Source organism: Lipophrys pholis, assembly GCF_963383615.2.
Source record: "Lipophrys pholis genome assembly, contig: SCAFFOLD_34, whole genome shotgun sequence".
Lineage (NCBI taxonomy): Eukaryota > Metazoa > Chordata > Actinopteri > Blenniiformes > Blenniidae > Lipophrys > Lipophrys pholis.
Window position 1 is genome coordinate 263,687 of NW_028292022.1, and position 23,814 is coordinate 287,500.

Here is a 23,814-nt window from a genome sequence, read left to right on the forward strand (position 1 = left end):
GTAATGAGGCCCGGCCAGAGGACAGGGGACAAAGGACAAGGAGGACAAGAAGAGGAGGAGAAATTCTCCAGGTCCCCTGGAAAACTGACGGAGCTGCACAGTGAGCAGAGGAAGGTCCCCGGTTCAAATCCCACTGAAAGCTCAGTCCAGCTGTCTCTCTCCCTCCCAGCAGAACAGAGAGCAGAGGAAGACTGAGACTGAGCTGAACATCGAGGGCGACTATGGAGACGTCATGGAGACGAATGGATGGATGGATGGATGGATGGATGGATGGATGGATGGATGGATGGATGGATGGATGGATGGATGGATGGATGGATGGATGGATGGATGGATGGATGGATGGATGGATGGATGGATCCAGCATTGAGAGAACCAGGTGCAGCAGGAGCCACAGAGCTCCACCACAGTCCGCAGCGTCTGCTCCAGAGTCCCGGTCTCCGTCCCGGTCTCCGTCCCGGTCTCCGTCCCGGTCTCCGTCCCGCCTCACGTCTGCTCTTTAGGGACCAACATGAAAGTTGAGCAGCAAAAAAGTCAATAAAAACCAACCAATCAGTGCAAAGCTGAATCTGTTACCAACAGAGGACTCATACAGCCACTTATTACATATTGAGGGCGGGGCTTAAATCACTGACCAATCAGCAGACGGCTCCTCACAACCAGACCGTCCAGGCGATGGAGAAGCCTCCACCTTTGGAGCGGCTGTTTCCGGAAAATCCCAAATTCTTGCGGTGGAAACCCGAACCGGACCGGACCAGACCGGACCATACCACTCCATCCCTGCACTTTTTGTGCGGTGGAAACGGGGCTTAAGAGTCTCATCAGACCATCAGGAACCGTTTCCATCAGCTGGTCTGGTGCTGGACCACCAGGCCTCATGGTCTTCATGGACCAGGAAGCTTTGAGCTGAACCAGAGACGAGTCAATACACACCTGAAGACCCTCATTCATCCAGTCATTGAGCCCAGACCACCTGAAGACCCCCAGACCACCTGAAGACCCTCATTCATCCAGTCATTGAGCCCAGACCACCTGAAGACCCCCAGACCACCTGAAGACCCTCATTCATCCAGTCATTGAGCCCAGACCAGCTGCAGGACTGGTCTACCACACACGGTTCCCAGCGATCGGGGTCTAAACACCGAGAACAGCAGAAAGACCAAACCGTTTCCAGCAGATCGTTTTCACAGCTGCGTTAAGAAGAACCATAACCAGACGAGTTCCTCTCGGTTCTTCTTACACCGTGACGAGTTTAGATTGACACAGAACCGCTTCATAACACCAGCAAACTAACTCGGCAGTGAAAGTTCTGTGTGTCGTTTGGACCGTTTAGTTCTAGATTAGACTTTGTGTTTAGACGAGTCATCCGCAGAACAAACCAGGTTCCGTCTGTTTTCTGTAATTCCAGACGGTTTTAGTGTGTTTTTCTAGAGTTTGGACTGGGTTTAAACTGGTTTTCTTTAGTTTAGACTGGGTTTAAACTGGTTTTCTTTAGTTTAGACTGGGTTTAGTCTGGTTTTCTGGAGTTTAGGCTGGGTTTAGTCTGGTTTTCTGGAGTTTAGGCTGGGTTTAAACTGGTTTTCTTTAGTTTAGACTGGGTTTAGTCTTGCTTTTGGGAGTTTAGGCTGGGCTTAGTCTGGCTTTCTAGAGTTTAGGCTGGGTTTAGTCTTGCTTTCGGGAGTTTAGACTGGGTTTAGTCTGGTTTTCTTTAGTTTAGACTGGGTTTAGTCTGGTTTTCTTTAGTTTAGACTGGGTTTAGTCTGGTTTTCTGGAGTTTAGACTGGGTTTAGTCTGGTTTTCTGGAGTTTAGTCTGGTTTTCAGGAGTTTTAATCTAGTTTTCTGTGGTTCGGACCAGTTTTAATCAGTTAAAAGAGTGAGTGTCACACCTTTCACTGGAGACAGGACACTGATCTGTGGTGATATGACTGCTGTTAGGAAGGTCGGTGGTGATTAGCAGCTCAGTGGGGATGAATCCTGCTTGACTGAGCACAGAACCCTAAAAACAACCTCAGGAACTCTGCTCACCCAAACAACGGCGCACTAATCAGCGAGGAGCACAAGCGGGGTCAGGATTAATCCTCCCAGATGAAAGAGCAGCTCACAAGAAACGCCGGAGTTTGTGTTGGAGGCCAACGCTCCGTACGAGGCTGATGTAGTTCCAGACCTGGAGCTGCTTTCTTTATTCGTTCAGCCTCACTAGTGACTGATATTAGTGACTGAAGCATGAACACCATGGTTTCATCTCACTATTTAGCAGCAACAGAGTGGCCCAGGATTATTATTTAAAGTCCCATATTATGTGAGATTCCCTTCATGATGCTTCCTCACTCCAACATGATCCCCCGCAGCCTGAACCAGGCCCGGGGAGTTACAGTCTGTCGTCCCTCACTTGCTCCACCCGTTAGAGAACGTGTGCTCATACAGGCGAGTCACAGATTTTCCCCGTGGAGACGCGGAGTCAGAAAACCATTATATTCTGAATTTTGCATAATATGGGACCTTTAAATGTGAAAACTCTGCAGCAAGATTTCATTTGACTGATGGAGCTTCAGGCATCCAGGTGTGAGGCCACGCCCCCTCAGGAGAGTGGAGCTTCAGGCATCCAGGTGTGAGGCCACGCCCCCTCAGGAGAGTGGAGCTTCAGGCATCCAGGTGTGAGGCCACGCCCCCTCAGGAGAGTGGAGCTTCAGGCATCCAGGTGTGAGGCCACGCCCCCTCAGGAGAGTGGAGCTTCAGGCATCCAGGTGTGAGGCCACGCCCCCTCAGGAGAGTGGAGCTTCAGGCATCCAGGTGTGAGGCCACGCCCCCTCAGGAGAGTGGCGCTTCAGGCATCCAGGTGTGAGGCCACGCCCCCTCAGGAGAGTGGAGCTTCAGGCATCCAGGTGTGAGGCCACGCCCCCTCAGGAGAGTGGAGCTTCAGGCATCCAGGTGTGAGGCCACGCCCCCTCAGGAGAGTGGCGCTTCAGGCATCCAGGTGTGAGGCCACGCCCCCTCAGGAGAGTGGAGCTTCAGGTGAGTTCTTAGAGACCAGCATGTTCCCACAGAGAGGCGACAGACTCCAAACCTCCCCCGGGCGCCATTATCTCCACCCTCTTCTCAGGAGAGTCGCTCCAGCAGAGCTTTTTCTAACCGACAACTTCACTTCTAACAACAGCAGAGATCTGCAAAGAGCAGAACTCATCCCATCAAACATCTGGTCAGAGGGTAAACCAGCAGAGGGTAAACCAGCAGAAGATAAACCAGCAGAGGGTAAACCAGCAGAGGGTAAACCAGCAGAACGTAAACCAGCAGAGGGTAAACCAACAGAGGATAAACCAGTAGAAGATAAACCAGTAGAAGATAAACCAGCAGAACGTAAACCAGCAGAACGTAAACCAGCAGAAGATAAACCAGCAGAGGGTAAACCAGCAGAAGATAAACCAGCAGAGGGTAAACCAGCAGAGGGTAAACCAGCAGAGGGTAAACCAGCAGAACGTAAACCAGCAGAGGGTAAACCAACAGAGGATAAACCAGTAGAAGATAAACCAGTAGAAGATAAACCAGCAGAACGTAAACCAGCAGAACGTAAACCAGCAGAAGATAAACCAGCAGAGGGTAAACCAACAGAGGATAAACCAGTAGAAGATAAACCAGCAGAAGATAAACCAGCAGAACGTAAACCAGCAGAACGTAAACCAGCAGAACGTAAACCAGCAGAAGATAAACCAGCAGAGGGTAAACCAGCAGAAGATAAACCAGCAGAGGGTAAACCAGCAGAACGTAAACCAGCAGAGGGTAAACCAGCAGAGGGTAAACCAGCAGAACGTAAACCAACAGAGGATAAACCAGTAGAAGATAAACCAGTAGAAGATAAACTAGTAGAAGATAAACCAGCAGAAGATAAACTAGTAGAAGATAAACTAGTAGAAGATAAACCAGCAGAAGATAAACCAGTAGAAGATAAACCAGCAGAAGATAAACCAGCAGAAGATAAACTAGTAGAAGATAAACCAGTAAAAGATAAACTAGTAGAAGATAAACCAGCAGAAGATAAACTAGTAGAAGATAAACCAACAGAAGATAAACCAGCAGAAGATAAACTAGTAGAAGATAAACCAGCAGAAGATAAACCAGCAGAAGATAAACTAGTAGAAGATAAACTAGTAGAAGATAAACCAGCAGAAGATAAACCAGCAGAAGATAAACTAGTAGAAGATAAACCAGTAGAAGATAAACCAGCAGAAGATGAACCAGCAGAAGATAAACCAGTATAAGATAAACTAGTAGAAGATAAACCAGTAGAAGATAAACCAGTAGAAGATAAACTAGTAGAAGATAAACCAGTAGAAGATAAACTAGTAGAAGATAAACTAGTAGAAGATAAACCAGCAGAAGATAAACTAGTAGAAGATAAACCAGTAGAAGATAAACCAGCAGAAGATAAACTAGTAGAAGATAAACCAGCAGAAGATAAACTAGTAGAAGATAAACCAGTAAAATATAAACTAGTAGAAGATAAACCAGCAGAAGATAAACTAGTAGAAGATAAACCAGCAGAGGGTAAACCAGCAGAAGATAAACCAGCAGAGGGTAAACCAGCAGAGGGTAAACCAGCAGAACGTAAACCAGCAGAGGGTAAACCAACAGAGGATAAACCAGTAGAAGATAAACCAGTAGAAGATAAACTAGTAGAAGATAAACCAGTAGAAGATAAACCAGCAGAAGATAAACTAGTAGAAGATAAACCAGCAGAAGATAAACCAGCAGAAGATAAACTAGTAGAAGATAAACCAGCAGAAGATAAACTAGTAGAAGATAAACCAACAGAAGATAAACCAGCAGAAGATAAACTAGTAGAAGATAAACCAGCAGAAGATAAACCAGCAGAAGATAAACTAGTAGAAGATAAACCAGTAAAAGATAAACTAGTAGAAGATAAACCAGCAGAAGATAAACTAGTAGAAGATAAACCAACAGAAGATAAACCAGCAGAAGATAAACCAGCAGAAGATAAACTAGTAGAAGATAAACCAGTAGAAGATAAACCAGCAGAAGATGAACCAGCAGAAGATAAACCAGCAGAAGATAAACCAGTATAAGATAAACTAGTAGAAGATAAACCAGTAGAAGATAAACTAGTAGAAGATAAACCAGTAGAAGATAAACCAGTAGAAGATAAACTAGTAGAAGATAAACTAGTAGAAGATAAACTAGAAGATAAACCAGTAGAAGATAAACCAGTAGAAGATAAACCAGCAGAAGATAAACTAGTAGAAGATAAACTAGTAGAAGATAAACCAGTATAAGATAAACTAGTAGAAGATAAACCAGTAGAAGTTAAACTAGTAGAAGATAAACTAGTAGAAGATAAACCAGCAGAAGATGAACCAGTATAAGATAAACTAGTAGAAGATAAACCAGTAGAAGATAAACTAGTAGACGATAAACTAGTAGAAGATAAACCAGCAGAAGATGAACCAGCAGAAGATAAACTAGTAGAAGATAAACCAGTAGAAGATAAACCAGTAGAAGATAAACTAGTAGAAGATAAACTAGTAGAAGATAAACCAGTAGAAGATAAACCAGTAGAAGATAAACCAGCAGAAGATAAACTAGTAGAAGATAAACCAGTAGAAGATAAACTAGTAGAAGATAAACTAGTAGAAGATAAACTAGTAGAAGATAAACTAGTAGAAGATAAACCAGTAGAAGATAAACTAGTAGAAGATAAACCAGTAGAAGATAAACTAGTAGAAGATAAACTAGTAGAAGATAAACCAGTAGAAGATAAACTAGTAGAAGATAAACTAGTAGAAGATAAACCAGTAGAAGATAAACTAGTAGAAGATAAACTAGTAGAAGATAAACTAGTAGAAGATAAACTAGTAGAAGATAAACCAGTAGAAGATAAACTAGTAGAAGATAAACTAGTAGAAGATAAACCAGCAGAAGATAAACTAGTAGAAGATAAACTAGTAGAAGATAAACTAGTAGAAGATAAACCAGCAGAAGATAAACTAGTAGAAGATAAACTAGTAGAAGATAAACCAGCAGAAGATAAACTAGTAGAAGATAAACCAGCAGAAGATAAACTAGTAGAAGATAAACCAGTAGAAGATAAACTAGTAGAAGATAAACTAGTAAAAGATAAACTAGTAGAAGATAAACTAGTAAAAGATAAACTAGTGGAGAAAATCATTTGGTATCAAATGAATTTAACATCGTCTCTGAACTCTGAACTCCACAAAACTCTCAGACATTTTTATGTTTAAATATTAGAATTGAGCCACAAAATACTGCACTTCAATTACAGAGAAGTACTTATAATGATTCCTTCCATATCTTTACACTCCGACACACACTAGTTGATTAGATCAGATTAATCCCACAAGGGGAACTCCGGCCATCACAGCAGCAGTTTCACGTTGTACAGCAAAGTTAAAAACAGGATTGTTGCATACAGAGAATATATATATATATATATATATATATATATATATATATATATATATATATAGTATATAGATATAGAACAGTGGTGGCCGTCAGGGCCTGAAGGCTTCTCTGCAGGAATAAGAGAAAGATCAGACTGATGTTGATCATATTTTGTCCATCAATACTTCATCAATACTTCATCAATACTTCATCAATACTTCCAAACAGTCTGTCTGCTTCCTCTCAGAGCTTCTCTCCTGACTGCTGCTTCCAGATTAAAGCTTTTAACCAATCACTGTCCAGCCATCACCTGTTGCCGGGTAAAGAAATCTGCCTGAGGCCTTCAGACTCTATTCTGGTTCTGGTGGCCGGACGGGGTCCTGGTGGCCGGACGGGGTCCTGGTGGCCGGACGGGGTCCTGGTGGCCGGACGGGGTCCTGGTGGCCGGACGGGGGGGGGGGGGGTACTGCAGGCTCCATACGAGCAGTGATTGGTAAAAGCTGGGAACCTTCTTGTGAACACGTGTCGACACGTGACCGTGAGTTCACAGCTGCAGTAAATCTGAGGCCAGAGATTTCATCAGCAGCTCGGTGATTTCCTACAGGGGGTCATGGAAACGTCCATTAAAGTAACACGTGCTCCTCATTCTTCATCATTCTGCTGAACATCAGCACATGGATGTTCTCTTCCCAAAGGTTCTGCTGATCACTGATCTTCATCAGCTGGAGGACAGACGTGGTGAACGTCTTCCTCACTTCCAACTCAGACCCCGAGAAAAGAGAAGAAGACTTTACCACCAGTATTCAATACGTTCAATTTATACACACACACACACACACACACACACACACACACACACACACACACACACACACACACACACACACACACACACACACACACACACACACACACACACACACACACACACACACACACACACACACACACACACACACACACACACACACACACACACACACACACACACACACACAAATTTGTGTTTCACTGTATCAGATAAGTAGAATTCAACCGACACCTTGGGCTCATTTACTGGGACACCTTTGGTTTTGTTGTCAGGAGCAGAACGAGAGAAGAAGGCTGGAGGGCAGTGAACGCAGCAGGTCACTGCTCCAGCAGGTCAGTGAACGCAGCAGGTCACTGCTCCAGCAGGGCAGTGAACGCAGCAGGTCACTGCTCCAGCAGGTCAGTGAACGCAGCAGGTCACTGCTCCAGCAGGTCAGTGAACGCAGCAGGTCACTGCTCCAGCAGGTCAGTGAACGCAGCAGGTCACTGCTCCAGCAGGTCAGTGAACGAAGCAGGTCAGTGAACGCAGCAGGGCAGTGAACGCAGCAGGTCAGTGAACGCAGCAGGGCAGTGAACGCAGCACTGCAGTGAAGGCAGCAGGTCAGTGAAGGCAGCAGGTCAGTGAACGCAGCACTGCCACCATGCAGTGGAAGTCTCATGCTCACTGCTCCAGCAGGTCAGTGAACGCAGCAGTGCCACATGCAGTGGAAGTCTCATGCTCACTGCTCCAGCAGCTCAGCATTCACTCCTCTGGGCTTTAACTGGTGACCCACGGCCACAACCGCTGCTCACGGGTGTTGAAAAGGCAGCCTCCACCCATTAAGTGAGTCTTTGAGTTTGTGGTGAGCAGAGGTGGTGTAAATAAAGGAAAATGTTTTACGGAGGAGAGAGAGCGGAGAGAGAGAGCGGAGAGAGAGAGAGCGGAGAGAAAGAGCAGCAGCAGACAGCCCATATAACCGCCTTCAATAAACCACTTCCTCCAGCCTCCTTTCATTCACAGAGCGGAGGGGGAGCCGGCGTTTACAGCTCAGTTCCTGTTATTTGGTGGCTGCCCGTCTACCCCCGCCGGTCTTGCCCCGTCTCCCCCCTCCTCCCCCCTCATACCCCCTCCTGCCCCGGCCTTTCATGCCAGCAGCAGTCGGAGCTGCTTTCTTTGTGCCAGCCCGACAGGAGTAGGTATGAAGTCTGAGGAATCGTAAAACAATTACTGGCAAATTCCTCAGACTCTTTCAATGTCTACCAAACACTGGGGGGGGGGGGGGGGGGGGGGTCGGGGGGTGGAGGGGTGGAGCGGTGGGCGGGGGGGTGGGGGGGGCTCTGCTTGCTTTTAAAAACTGCTCCATCACGTTTTCCTCAGATCAGACTGTAGAGTCTAACATGAAGACAGACAAACAGTGATCAGGCTCATGTGCACAAAGACAGTCAGGGAATCAATCCCATAATGCTTGGGGACAGAGTCCCAGCGTCCCCGTCCAGCTTTAGCAGGAAGCGTTGAAGACAGTCAGGGAATCAATCCCATAATGCTTGGGGACAGAGTCCCAGCGTCCCCGTCCAGCTTTAGCAGGAAGCGTTGAAGACAGTCAGGGAATCAATCCCATAATGCTTGGGGACAGAGTCCCAGCGTCCCCGTCCAGCTTTAGCAGGAAGCGTTGAAGACAGTCAGGGAATCAATCCCATAATGCTTGGGGACAGAGTCCCAGCGTCCCCGTCCAGCTTTAGCAGGAAGCGTTGAAGACAGTCAGGGAATCAATCCCATAATGCTTGGGGACAGAGTCCCAGCGTCCCCGTCCAGCTTTAGCAGGAAGTGTTGAAGACAATCAGGGAATCAATCCCATAATGTTTGGGGACAGAGTCCCAGCGTCCCCGTCCAGCTTTAGCAGGAAGTGTTGAAGACAATCAGGGAGCTGGTTGAGACAGAAACCTTCTCCTTGTCCAGCCCCTGAGCAGCGCCTCGTCTCAATCCTCCAGTCCAACAGACAGGAAGCAGTCGGTTCTGCGTCCACATGGTCTCAAGCCAGATCCAGACGGGCGACACGCCTCCTCCAAGTTCTCACGTTCTCATTGGCTGGAGTCGATCAGATCAGATCAGATCAGATCCGATCAGATCCGATCCAAGTGTTTACATCATGTGACTTCAATCAGATCACTTCAGGTCAATGTGAGTCCTGCGGCCTGTAGGGCTGCCCAGGGTCCCCCCAAACCCATATGGACCACACACACCGATACCAGGACAGTGGGTCTGATACTGAGAAGGTACAATGGGTCTGATACTGTAAGTAGCGGTACTCTCGTAAGCAGAAGTACTCTAATAAGCAGAAGTACTCTAGTAAGCAGAAGTACTCTAGTAAGCAGCGGTACTCTAGTAAGCAGCGGTACTCTAGTAAGCAGCGGTACTCTAGTAAGTAGCGGTACTCAAGTAAGCAGCGGTACTCAAGTAAGCAGCGGTACTCAAGTAAGCAGCAGTACTCAAGTAAGCAGCAGTACTCTAGTAAGCAGCGGTACTCAAGTAAGCAGCGGTACTCAAGTAAGCAGCAGTACTCCAGTAAGCAGCAGTATTCCAGTAAGTAGCAGTACTCTCGTAAATTCTCTGCTGAAGTACTTGAGTAATCTAGACTATTTTCAGGACCTCAACATTCAGGACGGAACGGACCAGGACGGAACGGACCAGGACCTCAAGGTTCAGGACGGACCAGGACCTCAAGGTTCAGGACGGACCAGGACCTCAAGGTTCAGGACAGACCAGGGTTTGGACCTTCTCCAGTGCAGACGAGAACCACGGAGCTCAGCTGGTGACGCAGTGAGGCCTGTTAATAGAGGGTGAACGAGGCTGAAGACATGAAGACATGAAGACATGAAGACATGTTCCCCACAAAGTCTCCTAAAGACACAGATGAGCTTTTATTCTTAGTTTCTAACTTCTGATCTGTGAAGCTTCAGCTGAAGATCTGATTGGTCGTCAGTGACCTGGTGTCTCTGCAGCTTCCTGCAGGATCTCTGACCCGCAACGTCTGAGTTCCTCTGTTACTGACTGACCTGCTGACTGACCTGCTGACTGACTGACTGACTGACTGACTGACCTGCTGACTGACCTGCTGACTGACCTGCTGACTGACTGACTGACCTGCTGACTGACCTGCTAACTGACTGACTGACTGACTGACTGACCTGCTGACTGACTGACTGACTGACCTGCTGACTGACTGACCTGCTGACTGACTGACTGACTGACTGACCTGCTGACTGACTGACCTGCTGACTGACTGACTGACCTGCTAACTGACTGACTGACTGACTGACTGACTGACCTGCTAACTGACTGACTGACTGACTGACTGACTGACTGACTGACCTGCTGACTGACCTGCTGACTGACTGACCTGCTAACTGACTGACTGACTGACTGACTGACCTGCTAACTGACTGACTGACTGACTGACCTGCTGACTGACTGACTGACTGACTGACTGACTGACCTGCTGACTGACTGACTGACCTGCTAACTGACTGACTGACTGACTGACCTGCTAACTGACTGACTGACTGACTGACTGACTGACTGACTGACTGACTGACTGACTGACTGACTGACTGAAATTCCTCCACCAGACGTGTCACAGTACATGAGATTCCTACTAAATGATGATACAGCACGATTGTAAACTTCACATCCAACATGAACTCTGACCTCAGGTCTGCACGGATTTACTGTTATTAGTCAGGAAACTGATTTTCAAAGTAAAGTACAAGAGATAACTTTTAGCAAGAGACCGAGAACTTAATAAATATCTTATAACCTCATTTATACGTCACCTCCACCAACCTCCGTATCAATGCTACGTCACCTCCACAAGCCTCTATCAATGCGAGGTGATCTCCACCAGCCTCTGCGTCGATGCAACGTCACCTCCACCAGGCTGTATCAACGCTACGTCACCTCCACCAGGCTGTATCAACGCTACGTCACCTCCACTAGCCTATGTGTCGACACTGTGTCACCTCCACCTGGCTGTATCAACGCTACGTCACCTCCACTAGCCTATGTGTCGACACTGTGTCACCTCCACCAGGCTGTATCAACGCTACGTCACCTCCACCAGCCTCCCAGTCTGATGTAGCGTAGCAGAGCGTCGTGTTTTCTCCGCTCTGCTAGGCTCCTGTAGACTGAGCTGCTGGTGATGAGAGGATCAGTCACTTTAGCATGCTTAGCATGTAGCATGTAGCATCACTGTGTGTGAGAGCCTGAAACTCTTTAGCATGTAGCATCACTCAGAGTTACGTGCTGAGCAGTGAAACTGATGAGCGACATCAGGCTCACTCTGCTGGTGATGAAGTTGCTGGTGAACAAGTTGCTGGTGATGAAGTTGCTGGTGAACAAGTTGCTGGTGAACAAGTTGCTAGTGATGAAGTTGCTGGTGAAAAAGTTGCTGGTGAACAAGTTGCTGGTGATGAAATTGCCAGTGATGAAGTTGCTGGTGAACAAGTTGCTGGTGATGAAGTTGCTGGTGAACAAGTTGCTGGTGATGAAGTTGCTGGTGATGAAGTTGCTGGTGATGAAGTTGCTGGTGATGAAGTTGCTGGTGAACAAGTTGCTGGTGATGAAGTTGCTGGTATTGTACCAACTATCTTTCTCCTCTTGACATTTCGTCAGAACAGAATTTACAGTCTGTTACTTTTGACATTGTCAATATTAAAGAATCACCAAACCTCCGACATCACTCGTCCTCTCGTCGACCTGCTGATGCATGACGTCATGTAGTACATTGTACAGTGATCTCTTACGAGCACAAATACTCTGTGCAGTATCGTCACCGATACCGATATCGGTGCGATCGTAATTATTACAAGATCAACATGTGCAAAGCACAAATCTCAACAAGCACTCATTTACATTTACATCGTCTGCATACGTGGAGCATTTCCTCCACCCAGATCCTGAGCGAAACACCGAGGAGGACAGAGAAAAGCAGCTGGCGGCTTCATGCACCTGCATGGCAACAGCACCCACTGCTGGTCTGGCATGAGAACTGCAGCGTTTGAGATGTTTGTGTGTAAAACCGTCATGTGGAAGTTTGTTGTTGAGACACTAGAAGGAGCAGGTAAACCCAGACAGCAGCACACACCTTCTTCCTGTGACAAGAGGCACCTGGTTCTTAAAGAGCCCCCGCCCCCCCCACCCCCCCGCCCTCGCCCCCGCCCCGTTACTCTGCCTTCCATCTTTCCATAACAGTGACAATCCTTTAATATCACTAACACCTTTGAAGAGACGACGTCTCCACTATAGATTAAATGGCAGCCCAGCTCCAAATGAGGTGCTTTGGCAGCGTGAGGCAAAGCACCCCCACCCCCACCCCCACCCCCACCCTCACCCCCACCTCCAGCGCTTCTCTACCTCCATTTGTTCAAACGGCTTCGCCATTTGGCGGTCTCCATGGCGACCCCTCAACGCCGGTCCGTTAAACGCACGGCAATAATGAAGCGTGGCGGCAGCTTCACTGACTGATCCGTCATTAATCTTAATGTGTGTCTGGCAGCTGCTGCCGGCCGTCACCACCAATCAGAGGCGGCGTGGGCGGAGCTTCCACCTCACGCTCTGTTATCACTTTCTCATTCTGACGGCTTCCAGGTTCTGACGGCTCCGCCCCTCCAGCGTGCCAACGTCGCTGGACTCACCGTGGTGGGACGGAGCGCACACACACACACACACACACACACACACACACACACACACACACACACACACACACACACACACACACACACACACACACACACACACACACACACACACACACACACACACACACACACACACACACACACACACACACACACACACCTCCTCTGTTCACCGACAGGCCGGTGGAATCGGTTCTGCTGCTGGATTCACGGTTCACACACCTCGCCTCCATCCCTCCTTTCCTCCATCCCTCCATTCCTCCTTTCATCCTTTCCTCCTTTCCTCCATCCCTCCATTCACCCCAGCCTGCTGGCGGAGTGCCAGGGGCGGAGGCCTGGGCGGAGGCCTGGGCGGAGGCCTGGACCTCGGCGTGGCGCTGCAGGAGGAGCCGCTGCTGCAGGTGAAGCAGGACCAGGTTCCAGCCGGTCGGGTGGGAAAGCAGCTCCTCCTCACGCCGCCCGTCCAGATTCCAGTTTCCAAGGCTACACAGGCTGGAACAAAGCCGCTCCGTCCTCGACGCTCCACAAATATTCCTGATGCCCATAAACCTGAAGGAAGAAAGAAAAGGTTCTCCGACAGCGGGACTTTGAGCCTCCAGCAGGTCTGGACACGTCCTGAGGGCCGCCGGCCAGGGACAAGACCCTCTCCACCCCCTCTGGACCCGGTCCAACAGTCTCTGAGGGACTGAACCCCGACCCGTTTCCAGGAAGACCGATTTACCTGATCAGGTTTATGGATCAATCCCATCCTGCCTTGCACTGGGACTGGGACTGGGACTGGGACTATGGGGACATTGTTTATATGAATGTCTCTCCTCAGTGTCTTCAGTCCCTGGACACAGTTTACCATGGAGCACTGAGGTTTATAAGGGGCTGCAGAGTTCTGGCTCATCATGGTTCCCTCTACACAGACACGTTCCCTGGCTGGGTTCCATCTACAAGCTGGTTCCTGGTTGGCTGCCTCCCTCCCTTTGAAGTCATGTGACCCAGAAACCCAGAAATAACTCCAGTCTGCACTCTAAAGACAGTTTTTACTCTCGGTTCCGACCGTCCGTACGGAACTGGGCAGAAAAGCCTTCATGTGTTCTGCTCCGTACTGATGGAATATTTTACAGAACCCCCTTAAACCAAAACTCTGGTTCTGAATGGACCGGACCAGAACCAGAAGAAAGGCGCAAAGGAGCCAGAACTCTGGTCAAAGGAGCCGACTGGACCAGGACCTAACGACCTGTTTACTCAGATTACTGGTTTTCATGTGGCCACTGGTACCGAGGCGGTACACGGTATCTGAAGTCCATCGCACCAGGATCCAACGGTTCTGTTCGCTGTGGAAAACCCCGGGTCGGTTTGATGTAAATGAAAAGAGTCTCTGCTCTACAGCTTCAATCACCATGAGCCACTTGTTGACCAGCACATCAATCACTCCTGGTCCACCGAGCCGCTTCCATCAGCGCCCAACCAGGACAGACCCAGTACCAGGGCCCGGCAGGAGGTCCAACTGGCCCAGCAGAGGAAACCAGCTGAGATCCAGGGGTCTCATTCATAAAACAGTCCAAGGATTCCCACTAGAAATGTTCCTGTGCCCAAAACAATTCCCCTCTATAAACTCGTGCGTACGCACATCTGCACACACGTTCCTTTAATAGATCACTCCACCTGGAAGGTGACGGTTCAGGCTCCGCCCTCAACACGCCCACTTTCTACCATAAATGGTCAATGCAAAATGTCTCGTCCATATTTAGTGTCTCAATCAGCCTGTTGATCGCCGGCATTGGACAGTCAATCCTGGAAGAAAAGGAATTTTACAGAGAGAGAAATAGTGATGGAGGAGGTGGAGGTCAGGAGATGGTGGAGGTCAGGAGATGGTGGAGGTCAGGAGATGATGGAGGTCAGGAGTTGGTGGAGGTCAGGAGATGGTGGAGGTCAGGAGATGGTGGAGGTCAGGAGATGATGGAGGTCAGGAGATGGTGGAGGTCAGGAGATGATGGAGGTCAGGAGATGATGGAGGTCAGGAGATGATGGAGGTCAGGAGACGATCTTATCTGGTGTCACAGTAGTGGAATCACTAATAAAAGAAAAAACAAGAGATCAGCAGCTCGTCTCTGATGGAAATAGTGAGAGAGTCTGAGAGAGATCAGCGACTGTAGAGGTGGAGGAGAAGAGTCTGATCTGAAGGTGGAGGTCAGAGGAGAGTGACATCATGAAGGAGAGCGACATCATGGAGGAGAGTGGCATTATGGAGGAGAGCGACATCATGAAGGAGAGTGACATCATGGAGGAGAGCGACATCATGGAGGAGAGCGACATCATGGAGGAGAGTGACATCATGGAGGAGAGCGACATCATGAAGGAGAGTGACATCATGGAGGAGAGTGACATCATGGAGGAGAGCGACATCATGAAGGAGAGTGACATCATGGAGGAGAGTGACATCATGGAGGAGAGCGACATTATGGAGGAGAGCGACATCATGGAGGAGAGCGACATCATGAAGGAGAGTGACATCATGGAGGAGAGTGACATTATGGAGGAGAGCGACATCATGAAGGAGAGTGACATTATGGAGGAGAGCGACATCATGGAGGAGAGTGACATCATGGAGGAGAGTGACATCATGGAGGCCAGAGGAGAGTGACATCATGGGGGAGTGACACCATGGAGGAGAGTGACATCATGGGGGGGCAGAGGAGAGTGACATCATGGGGGGGCAGAGGAGAGTGACATCATGGAGGAGAGTGGCATTATGGAGGAGAGCGACATCATGGAGGAGAGTGACATCATGGAGGAGAGTGGCATTATGGAGGAGAGTGACATCATGGAGGAGAGTGACATCATGGAGGCCAGAGGAGAGTGACATCATGGGGGAGTGACACCATGGAGGAGAGTGACATCATGGGGGGGCAGAGGAGAGTGACATCATGGGGGAGAGTGGCATTATGGAGGAGAGTGACATCATGGGGAGAGTGACATCATGGAGGTCAGAGGAGAGTGACATCATGGAGGAGAGTGACTCCATGGAGTAGAGTGACATCATGGAGGTCAGAGGAGAGTGAAATCATGGAGGACAGTGACATCATGGAGAAGAGTGACATCATGGGGGAGAGTGACATCATGGGGGAGAGTGACATCATGGAGGTCAGAGGAGAGTGACAACATGGAGGAGAGTGACATCATGGAAGTCAGAGGAGAGTGACAACATGGGGGAGAGTGACATCATGGGGGAGAGTGACATCATGGAGGTCAGAGGAGAGTGACAACGTGGAGGAGAGTGACAACATGGAGGAGAGTGACATCATGGAGGAACATCATGGAGGAGAGTGGCATCATGGGGGAGAGTGACATCTTGGTTGTGACTCCACCGTGTCGTAGTGTGAGTCCCAGAGGAAGGAGACATTTGGGTGGAGACCAGCAGACTGAAGTTCAGTTTTATCTGGTTCTTAAATGTATAAATTAAATATTTGAACTGGGAATGTGAAACAGTGTGTTTTATCACTGGAGGTGGAGGAGGAGGATGGAGGTGGGTGGAGGAGGGTGGAGGTGGAGGAAGGTGGAGGGTGACGAGGAGGAGGTCGTCTCTCTCCCCATGCAGAGCTCATGGCAGTGCAACACCTCCAGTGCAGCTTTAGTCACGACTGCCACTGCACTATTTATGTGTTTACTCTGAAATTACACTGATTGTTACTCATGTGAACATGGTTCTGCTGATTCAGCAGTAACGTTCCACTAAAGAACCATCTAGAACTCTGCAGCTCGGCTGCTTCTGATTAACTGGATCAATAAGTTGATATTAGAAGATAATAAACGTATGAAATGAATCTGGTTCAGTTCTCCACCTCACCACCAGCACTGCCAGGTTCTCCGTCTCCAAACTGGGTGTACGCAAGGTTCTAAGCTGTCGTACCGGTACCAACATTCTCCACCTCACCACCAGCACTGCCAGGTTCTCCGTCTCCAAACTGGGTGTACGTAAGGTTCTAAGCTGTCGTACCGGTACCAACATTCTCCACCTCACCACCAGCACTGACAGGTTCTCCGTCTCCAAACTGGGTGTACGTAAGGTTCTAAGCTGTCGTACCGGTACCAACATTCTCCACCTCACCACCAGCACTGCCAGGTTCTCCGTCTCCAAACTGGGTGTACGTAAGGTTCTAAGCTGTCGTACCGGTACCAACATTCTCCAGCTCAGTTTATTATTTTAGATCACAGACTTGTGTGGGAAGTGGTGTAGGCATCTTTCAGGACCTTCTGTGCTTCAGCAGCTTTTCTAGATGAGGCTCCAGGAGAGCAGAGGACAGAAAGGCTGCTCGGTACCGAGACAGGAAACATCTGGAGACAACATTCATCTGGAAAATGAGACTTTAGACTTCAGAAACTTTGGGTTGTTCATGAGATATACTGAGAAAGAGGGTTAATGAGGTTGATGAGGGTTAATGAGGTTGATGAAGTTTAACATTAAACTGTGAATTGACAGTTTCTTCAACTGAGGCCCCGTTTCCATGACAACGTTTCACATGACAACACCGAGAGGAGAGTTTCCACTGCAGCAGCAGACACAGAGACAACGATGTAGTTAGTCTGCCCGGCCACTGGAGGGCGCTGCTGCTTGATTTTGTAATGAAACTACACAGACGTGTGCAGAGAACAAAACACTATAACGGTGAAGAAAAAGGAGAGAACCTGACATCAACATGGACTGATGACTCAGCAGATTCTATCAGGGAGAGTCTCAACTATTAAACTACTGATCTGGAGGAAAAAACAAGAATCTGGACTGCGGGGCGTACCACTACGGGCCGTACCACTACGGGCCGTACCACTACGGGTCGTACCACTACGGGCCGTACCACTACGGGCCGTACCACTACGGGCCGTACCACTACGGGTTGTACCACTACGGGTTGTACCACTGCGGGCCGTACCACTACGGGTTGTACCACTACGGGCCGTACCACTGCGGGCCGTACCACTACGGGTCGGCCATGTTGGTTTACAGGTGGATGAGCAGGAGGAGGAGGAGGCTCAGTAACAGGCTCCGCCTCCATCAGTCTCTGCAGGAGGAACAGAGAACCTTAAAGAATCTTTCTACTTTGGGAGTCCAGATAAAAACTTCATGGACTCAGTGGATCAGAACACTGGTGTCGTGGAAACAGAACCTCCAAAGTGAGGAAGGTTTTGCTGGTACACTCGTATTCGTTGTGGTGAAAACGGGGCCTCATCCTCCGGACACTATTCACTGTGATCACACCTCACTATTTTCTACGCTGGCCTGGAAGTACAAAACACTACAAACATGAAAACACACTTCCCAGTAGAGAAAGTACTTCCAGATTCACCCCAACACAACGGACAGATCCGGTACCTGCTGACAGCAGGGTCCTCACTGATTGGACGCGCTGCCAATGACGTTCCATAACGTTCCACAACGTAACGTAACGATCCAGAAACTTCTCCACCTTTCCTAAAGTAGTTTCTGTTTCACTTCAGGAGTTCTGAGGCTCTGGATCTTTATTTTATTTAAACTGTGACTGTTCAGACGGGAGACGGAGGTTCTCCTCACAAGAACCCAGCAGCTCTGGAGCAGGAGCAGTCGCTGCCTACAGGCGGCGCTGTCGACCTCAGAGGGGCGGAGCCTAGCGCACAGGGTGGATGATGAGGTCAGGCGTCCTCTGAGCACACAAAGACTTTCTATTTCATGAGAACATGAGACCCTCGGGCCAGAACCCACCAAGAGACCCCAGTCTGGTTCCACCAAGCAAGGAGGTTCTAGAGGATTTATCCAACTTTATTTTACATTTCACTGTATTTTGCAGCAGAATGTTGCAAAATGGAGCTGCAGACGTCTCTTGACTGGACGAAGCGTTCTGCCTTCCTGCTATCGAGTCCATTGTCCCCCCATCCTGTTCTCCAGACTGTCCCTGTGGAGAGACAACGGTGGACTAGGAACTATAGTCCAGAGAGGACAGTCTGCAGCGGAAGGCTCTGTTTGTTCTTGTTTTCTTCATCGTTTGTGTTTTGCTCTGGATTTGCTCTCTCGATCGGAGGCTGCCGATCGGTCTGGCAATTGAATAAAAAACTACACATCTGGAAGGAGGAGAGGCAATTCAATACAACTTTATTCGTATAGCGAAACACCAACGATTCCACAGGAGCAGGCGGGAGTGACTGTGTGAGACGAAAGACTGCAGAAAGACAGACGAGTGGATGGATGGATGGATGGATGGATGGATGGATGGATGGATGGATGGATGGATGGATGGATGGATGGATGGATGGATGGATGGATGGATGGATGGATGGATGGATGGATGGATGGATGGATGGATGGATAGATAGAATATATGAAAAAGATGTTTTCACACCTGAATAGAAAACAGATGCAGCAACATTGGTGAGGGCACCATCACCTGACGTAGAAGAGCCAGGATGTTTTGGAGTCCTTTCCTCTTTGAATGAGACATTGTCCTCAGTTTTTAAAACCACGAGGAACCAATCATCAGAATACCAGGAGTTATAGAACCAGTCCAGTTTTCTGCTCTTCATGTCCAGGTGAAAGACATTCAGCTGGACATGAAGGGTCCAGGTGTGTCAACGTCATGCCCACAGACCAACACCTGTCCACTGGAGGGACGAGGACGCCAATGACGTCACATCATCTCATGACGTCACATCATCTCATGACATCACATCATCTCATGACATCACATCATCTCATGACGTCACATCATCTCATGACATCACATCATCTCATGACGTCACATCATCTCATGACGTCACATCATCTCATGACGTCACATCATCTCATGACGTCACATCATCTCATCACATCATCTGAAACTTCCAACGAAATGAAACTGTAACGTTCCTCCGTATAGAACCGGTTCCTCTGAGGTCCCACACTTTAAATAATATTAACATTTCTCACAACACTTTCACAAACCGCCACACACACACAGGGAGAACATGCACGCTCCACCCACAAAGGCCTGGCTGCTGTTTGAACCCGGGACCTTCTCTCTGTGAGGCGAGAGCACCAACCACTGCACCACTGACACACTAACCCCGTACTCTGAATTATTCTCTACCAACCACTGCTCCACTGACACACTAACCCCGTACTCTGAATTATTCTCTACCAACCACTGCTCCACTGTCACACTAACCCCGTACTCTGAATTATTCTCTACCAACCACTGCACCACTGACACACTAACCCCGTACTCTGAATTATTCTCTACCAACCACTGCTCCACTGACACACTAACCCCGTACTCTGAATTATTCTCTACCAACCACTGCACCACTGACACACTAACCCCGTACTCTGAATTATTCTCTACCAACCACTGCTCCACTGACACACTAACCCCGTACTCTGAATTATTCTCTACCAACCACTGCACCACTGACACACTAACCCCGTACTCTGAATTATTCTCTACCAACCACTGCTCCACTGACACACTAACCCCGTACTCTGAATTATTCTCTACCAACCACTGCTCCACTGTCACACTAACCCCGTACTCTGAATTATTCTCTACCAACCACTGCTCCACTGACACACTAACCCCGTACTCTGAATTATTCTCTACCAACCACTGCTCCACTGACACACTAACCCCGTACTCTGAATTATTCTACTTTCCAGGAACTTCAAAAACATGAAGCAGCTCAATGAACCAGCAACCAGACAGCTCCATCACCTCCACGATCTCCACCACCTCCATCTACCACACAGCTCCATCAACTCCACCATCTCCATCTACCACACAGCTCCATCACCTCCATCCACCACACAGCTCCATCAACTCCACCATCTCCATCTACCACACAGCTCCATCACCTCCATCCACCACACAGCTCCATCACATCATCACCTCCACCACACAGTTCTACCACCTCCATCACCTCCACCTACAGTTCTACCACCTCCCTCCATCCAGCACACAGCTCCATCACCTCCCTCCATCCACCACACAGCTCCATCACCTCCCTCCATCCACCACACAGCTCCATCACCTCCCTCCATCCACCACACAGCTCCATCACCTCCCTCCATCCACCACACAGCTCCATCACCTCCCTCCATCCACCACACAGCAGCTGAATCATCTTCACCTGAAGTCATTACACGACAACATTTTCAGTGAAAATTGAGTTTGGAGTTTTTTTGAAAAGGTCCTGGTGTTCAGTAGAGTTCAGTAGAATTCAGTAGAGTTCAGTAGAGTTCAGTAGAGATCAGTAGAGTTCAAAAGAGTTCAGTAGAATTCAGTAGAGTTCAGTAGAGTTCAGCAGAGTTCAGCAGAGATCAGTAGAGTTCAGCAGAATTCAGTAGAGTTCAGCAGAGATCAGTAGAGTTCAGCAGAGTTCAGTAGAGTTCAGTAGAGTTCAGTAGAATTCAGTAGAGATTGGTAGAATTCAGTAGAGTTCAGCAGAGTTCAGTAGAGATCAGTAGAATTCAGTAGAGTTCAGCAGAGTTCAGTAGAATTCAGTAGAGTTCAGCAGAGATCAGTAGAGTTCAGTAGAGTTCAGTAGAGATCGGTAGAATTCAGTAGAGTTCAGCAGAGTTCAGTAGAGATCAGTAGAGTTCAGCAGAGTTCCGTAGAATTCAGTAGAGTTCAGCAGAGTTCAGTAGAGTTCAGTAGAATTCAGTAGAGTTCAGCAGAGTTCAGTAGAGATCAGTAGAGATCAGCAGAATTCAGTAGAATTCAGTAGAATTCAGTAGAGTTCAGTAGAGTTCAGTAGAATTCAGTAGAGTTCAGCAGAGTTCAGTAGAGATCAGTAGAGTTCAGCAGAGTTCAGTAGAATTCAGTAGAATTCAGCAGAGTTCAGTAGAGTTCAGTAGAATTCAGTAGAGTTCAGCAGAGTTCAGTAGAGTTCAGTAGAGTTCAGCAGAGTTCAGTAGAATTCAGTAGAGTTCAGCAGAGTTCAGTAGAGATCAGTAGAGATCAGCAGAATTCAGTAGAATTCAGTAGAGATCAGTAGAATTCAGTAGAGTTCAGTAGAGTTCAGCAGAGTTCAGTAGAGTTCAGTAGAATTCAGTAGAATTCAGCAGAGCCATCACTTCAAAACATTTCACATATGTGACATGAAACCACAGAAACAACAAACTGCTGATTCCGATGGATGGATGGATGGATGGATGGATGGATGGATGGATGGATGGATGGATGGATGGATGGATGGATGGATGGATGGATGACTGTAGAGCTCGTTTCACCTGCCTTTCCTTTCCTTTCTTTCCTCCTTCTCTTCTTCTGACCATGTCAGTATGAATCCTCACCAAAGCCTGACAGAAACATGTTAATGAAGCAGGACAGACGGAACCTCCACCCTCTGCTGTCAGGACGTTAGAGAAGGTAGAGGAACACATGGATATCGATCAGGGTGGAGGAATTCATGGCTTCTGCCACATCACACATCCAGACGGAGGCTCTCCCTGCTCCATGACGGAGGCTCTCCCAGCTCCATAACGGAGGCTCTCCCAGCTCCATAACGGAGGCTCTCCCTGCTCCATAACGGAGGCTCTCCCTGCTCCATAACGGAGGCTCTCCCAGCTCATGGACGCTCTCCCAGCTCCATGACGGAGGCTCTCCCAGCTCCATAACGGAGGCTCTCCCAGCTCATGGACGCTCTCCCAGCTCCATGACGGAGGCTCTCCCAGCTCCATAACGGAGGCTCTCCCAGCTCATGGACGCTCTCCCAGCTCCATGACGGAGGCTCTCCCAGCTCCATAACGGAGGCTCTCCCAGCTCCATGACGGAGGCTCTCCCAGCTCATGGACGCTCTCCCAGCTCCATAACGGAGGCTCTCCCAGCTCCATAACGGAGGCTCTCCCAGCTCATGGACGCTCTCCCAGCTCCATAACGGAGGCTCTCCCAGCTCCATGACGGAGGCTCTCCCAGCTCCATAACGGAGGCTCTCCCAGCTCCATGACGGAGGCTCTCCCAGCTCATGGACGCTCTCCCAGCTCCATAACGGAGGCTCTCCCAGCTCCATAACGGAGGCTCTCCCAGCTCCATGACGGAGGCTCTCCCTGCTCCATAACGGAGGCTCTCCCAGCTCCATGACGGAGGCTCTCCCAGCTCATGGACGCTCTCCCAGCTCCATAACGGAGGCTCTCCCAGCTCCATAACGGAGGCTCTCCCAGCTCCATGACGGAGGCTCTCCCTGCTCCATGACGGAGGCTCTCCCAGCTCCATGACGGAGGCTCCCCCAGCTCATGGACGCTCTCCCAGCTCCATAACGGAGGCTCTCCCTGCTCCATGACGGAGGCTCTCCCTGCTCCACATACTGATGAAGAACATATGAGGTGCAGACTCACACCACGCTGGATTGTAAGGGCCTCCCCTCCCTCTGACACACACACACACACACACACACACACACACACACACACACACACACACACACACACACACACACACACACACACACACACACACACACACACACACACACACACACACACAGTACCTCTCTTTGGTTTGGGGAAGCTTTCATGCAGGTGGAACACGACCTTCTCCACAAAGTGCTGGATGTTGCTGTGCTCTGGTCCTCGGACAAACACCATCCAGTCGTGTGTGAAGCCTTCCACGGTGGGTTTCTTCCTCACCTGGGCTCGATGACCAAGTTCTAGTTTGACCTGGACGGCACCCTGCGGGACAAAGTGATGCTGGTTAGAGGACGAGACCTCTGCTGGAGCCGCCAGAGCCGCTGGAGCAACATGCTGCTTTGATTTCCATCCAAATCCTTTATGTCTGCCTGCCTCCTGCACCTCGTGTTCAACTCACATTACACACACACACACACACACACACACACACACACACACACACACACACACACACACACACACACACACACACACACACACACACACACACACACACACACACACACACACACAGTTT

The 23,814-nt window shown here is 48.9% G+C and overlaps 1 protein-coding gene across 1 annotated transcript in view; it reads right to left on the reverse strand.

The window, feature by feature from the left end:
- The window catches only part of mllt3 (MLLT3 super elongation complex subunit), a 61,387-nt gene that overhangs the window by 36,831 nt on the left and 742 nt on the right, over nt 1–23,814 (reverse strand). The window contains exon 2 of the mRNA XM_080493987.1: nt 23,378–23,558. Within this exon, the coding sequence (XP_080350113.1) occupies nt 23,378–23,558 (181 nt within the window). The remainder of the gene's footprint in view (nt 1–23,377; nt 23,559–23,814) is intronic.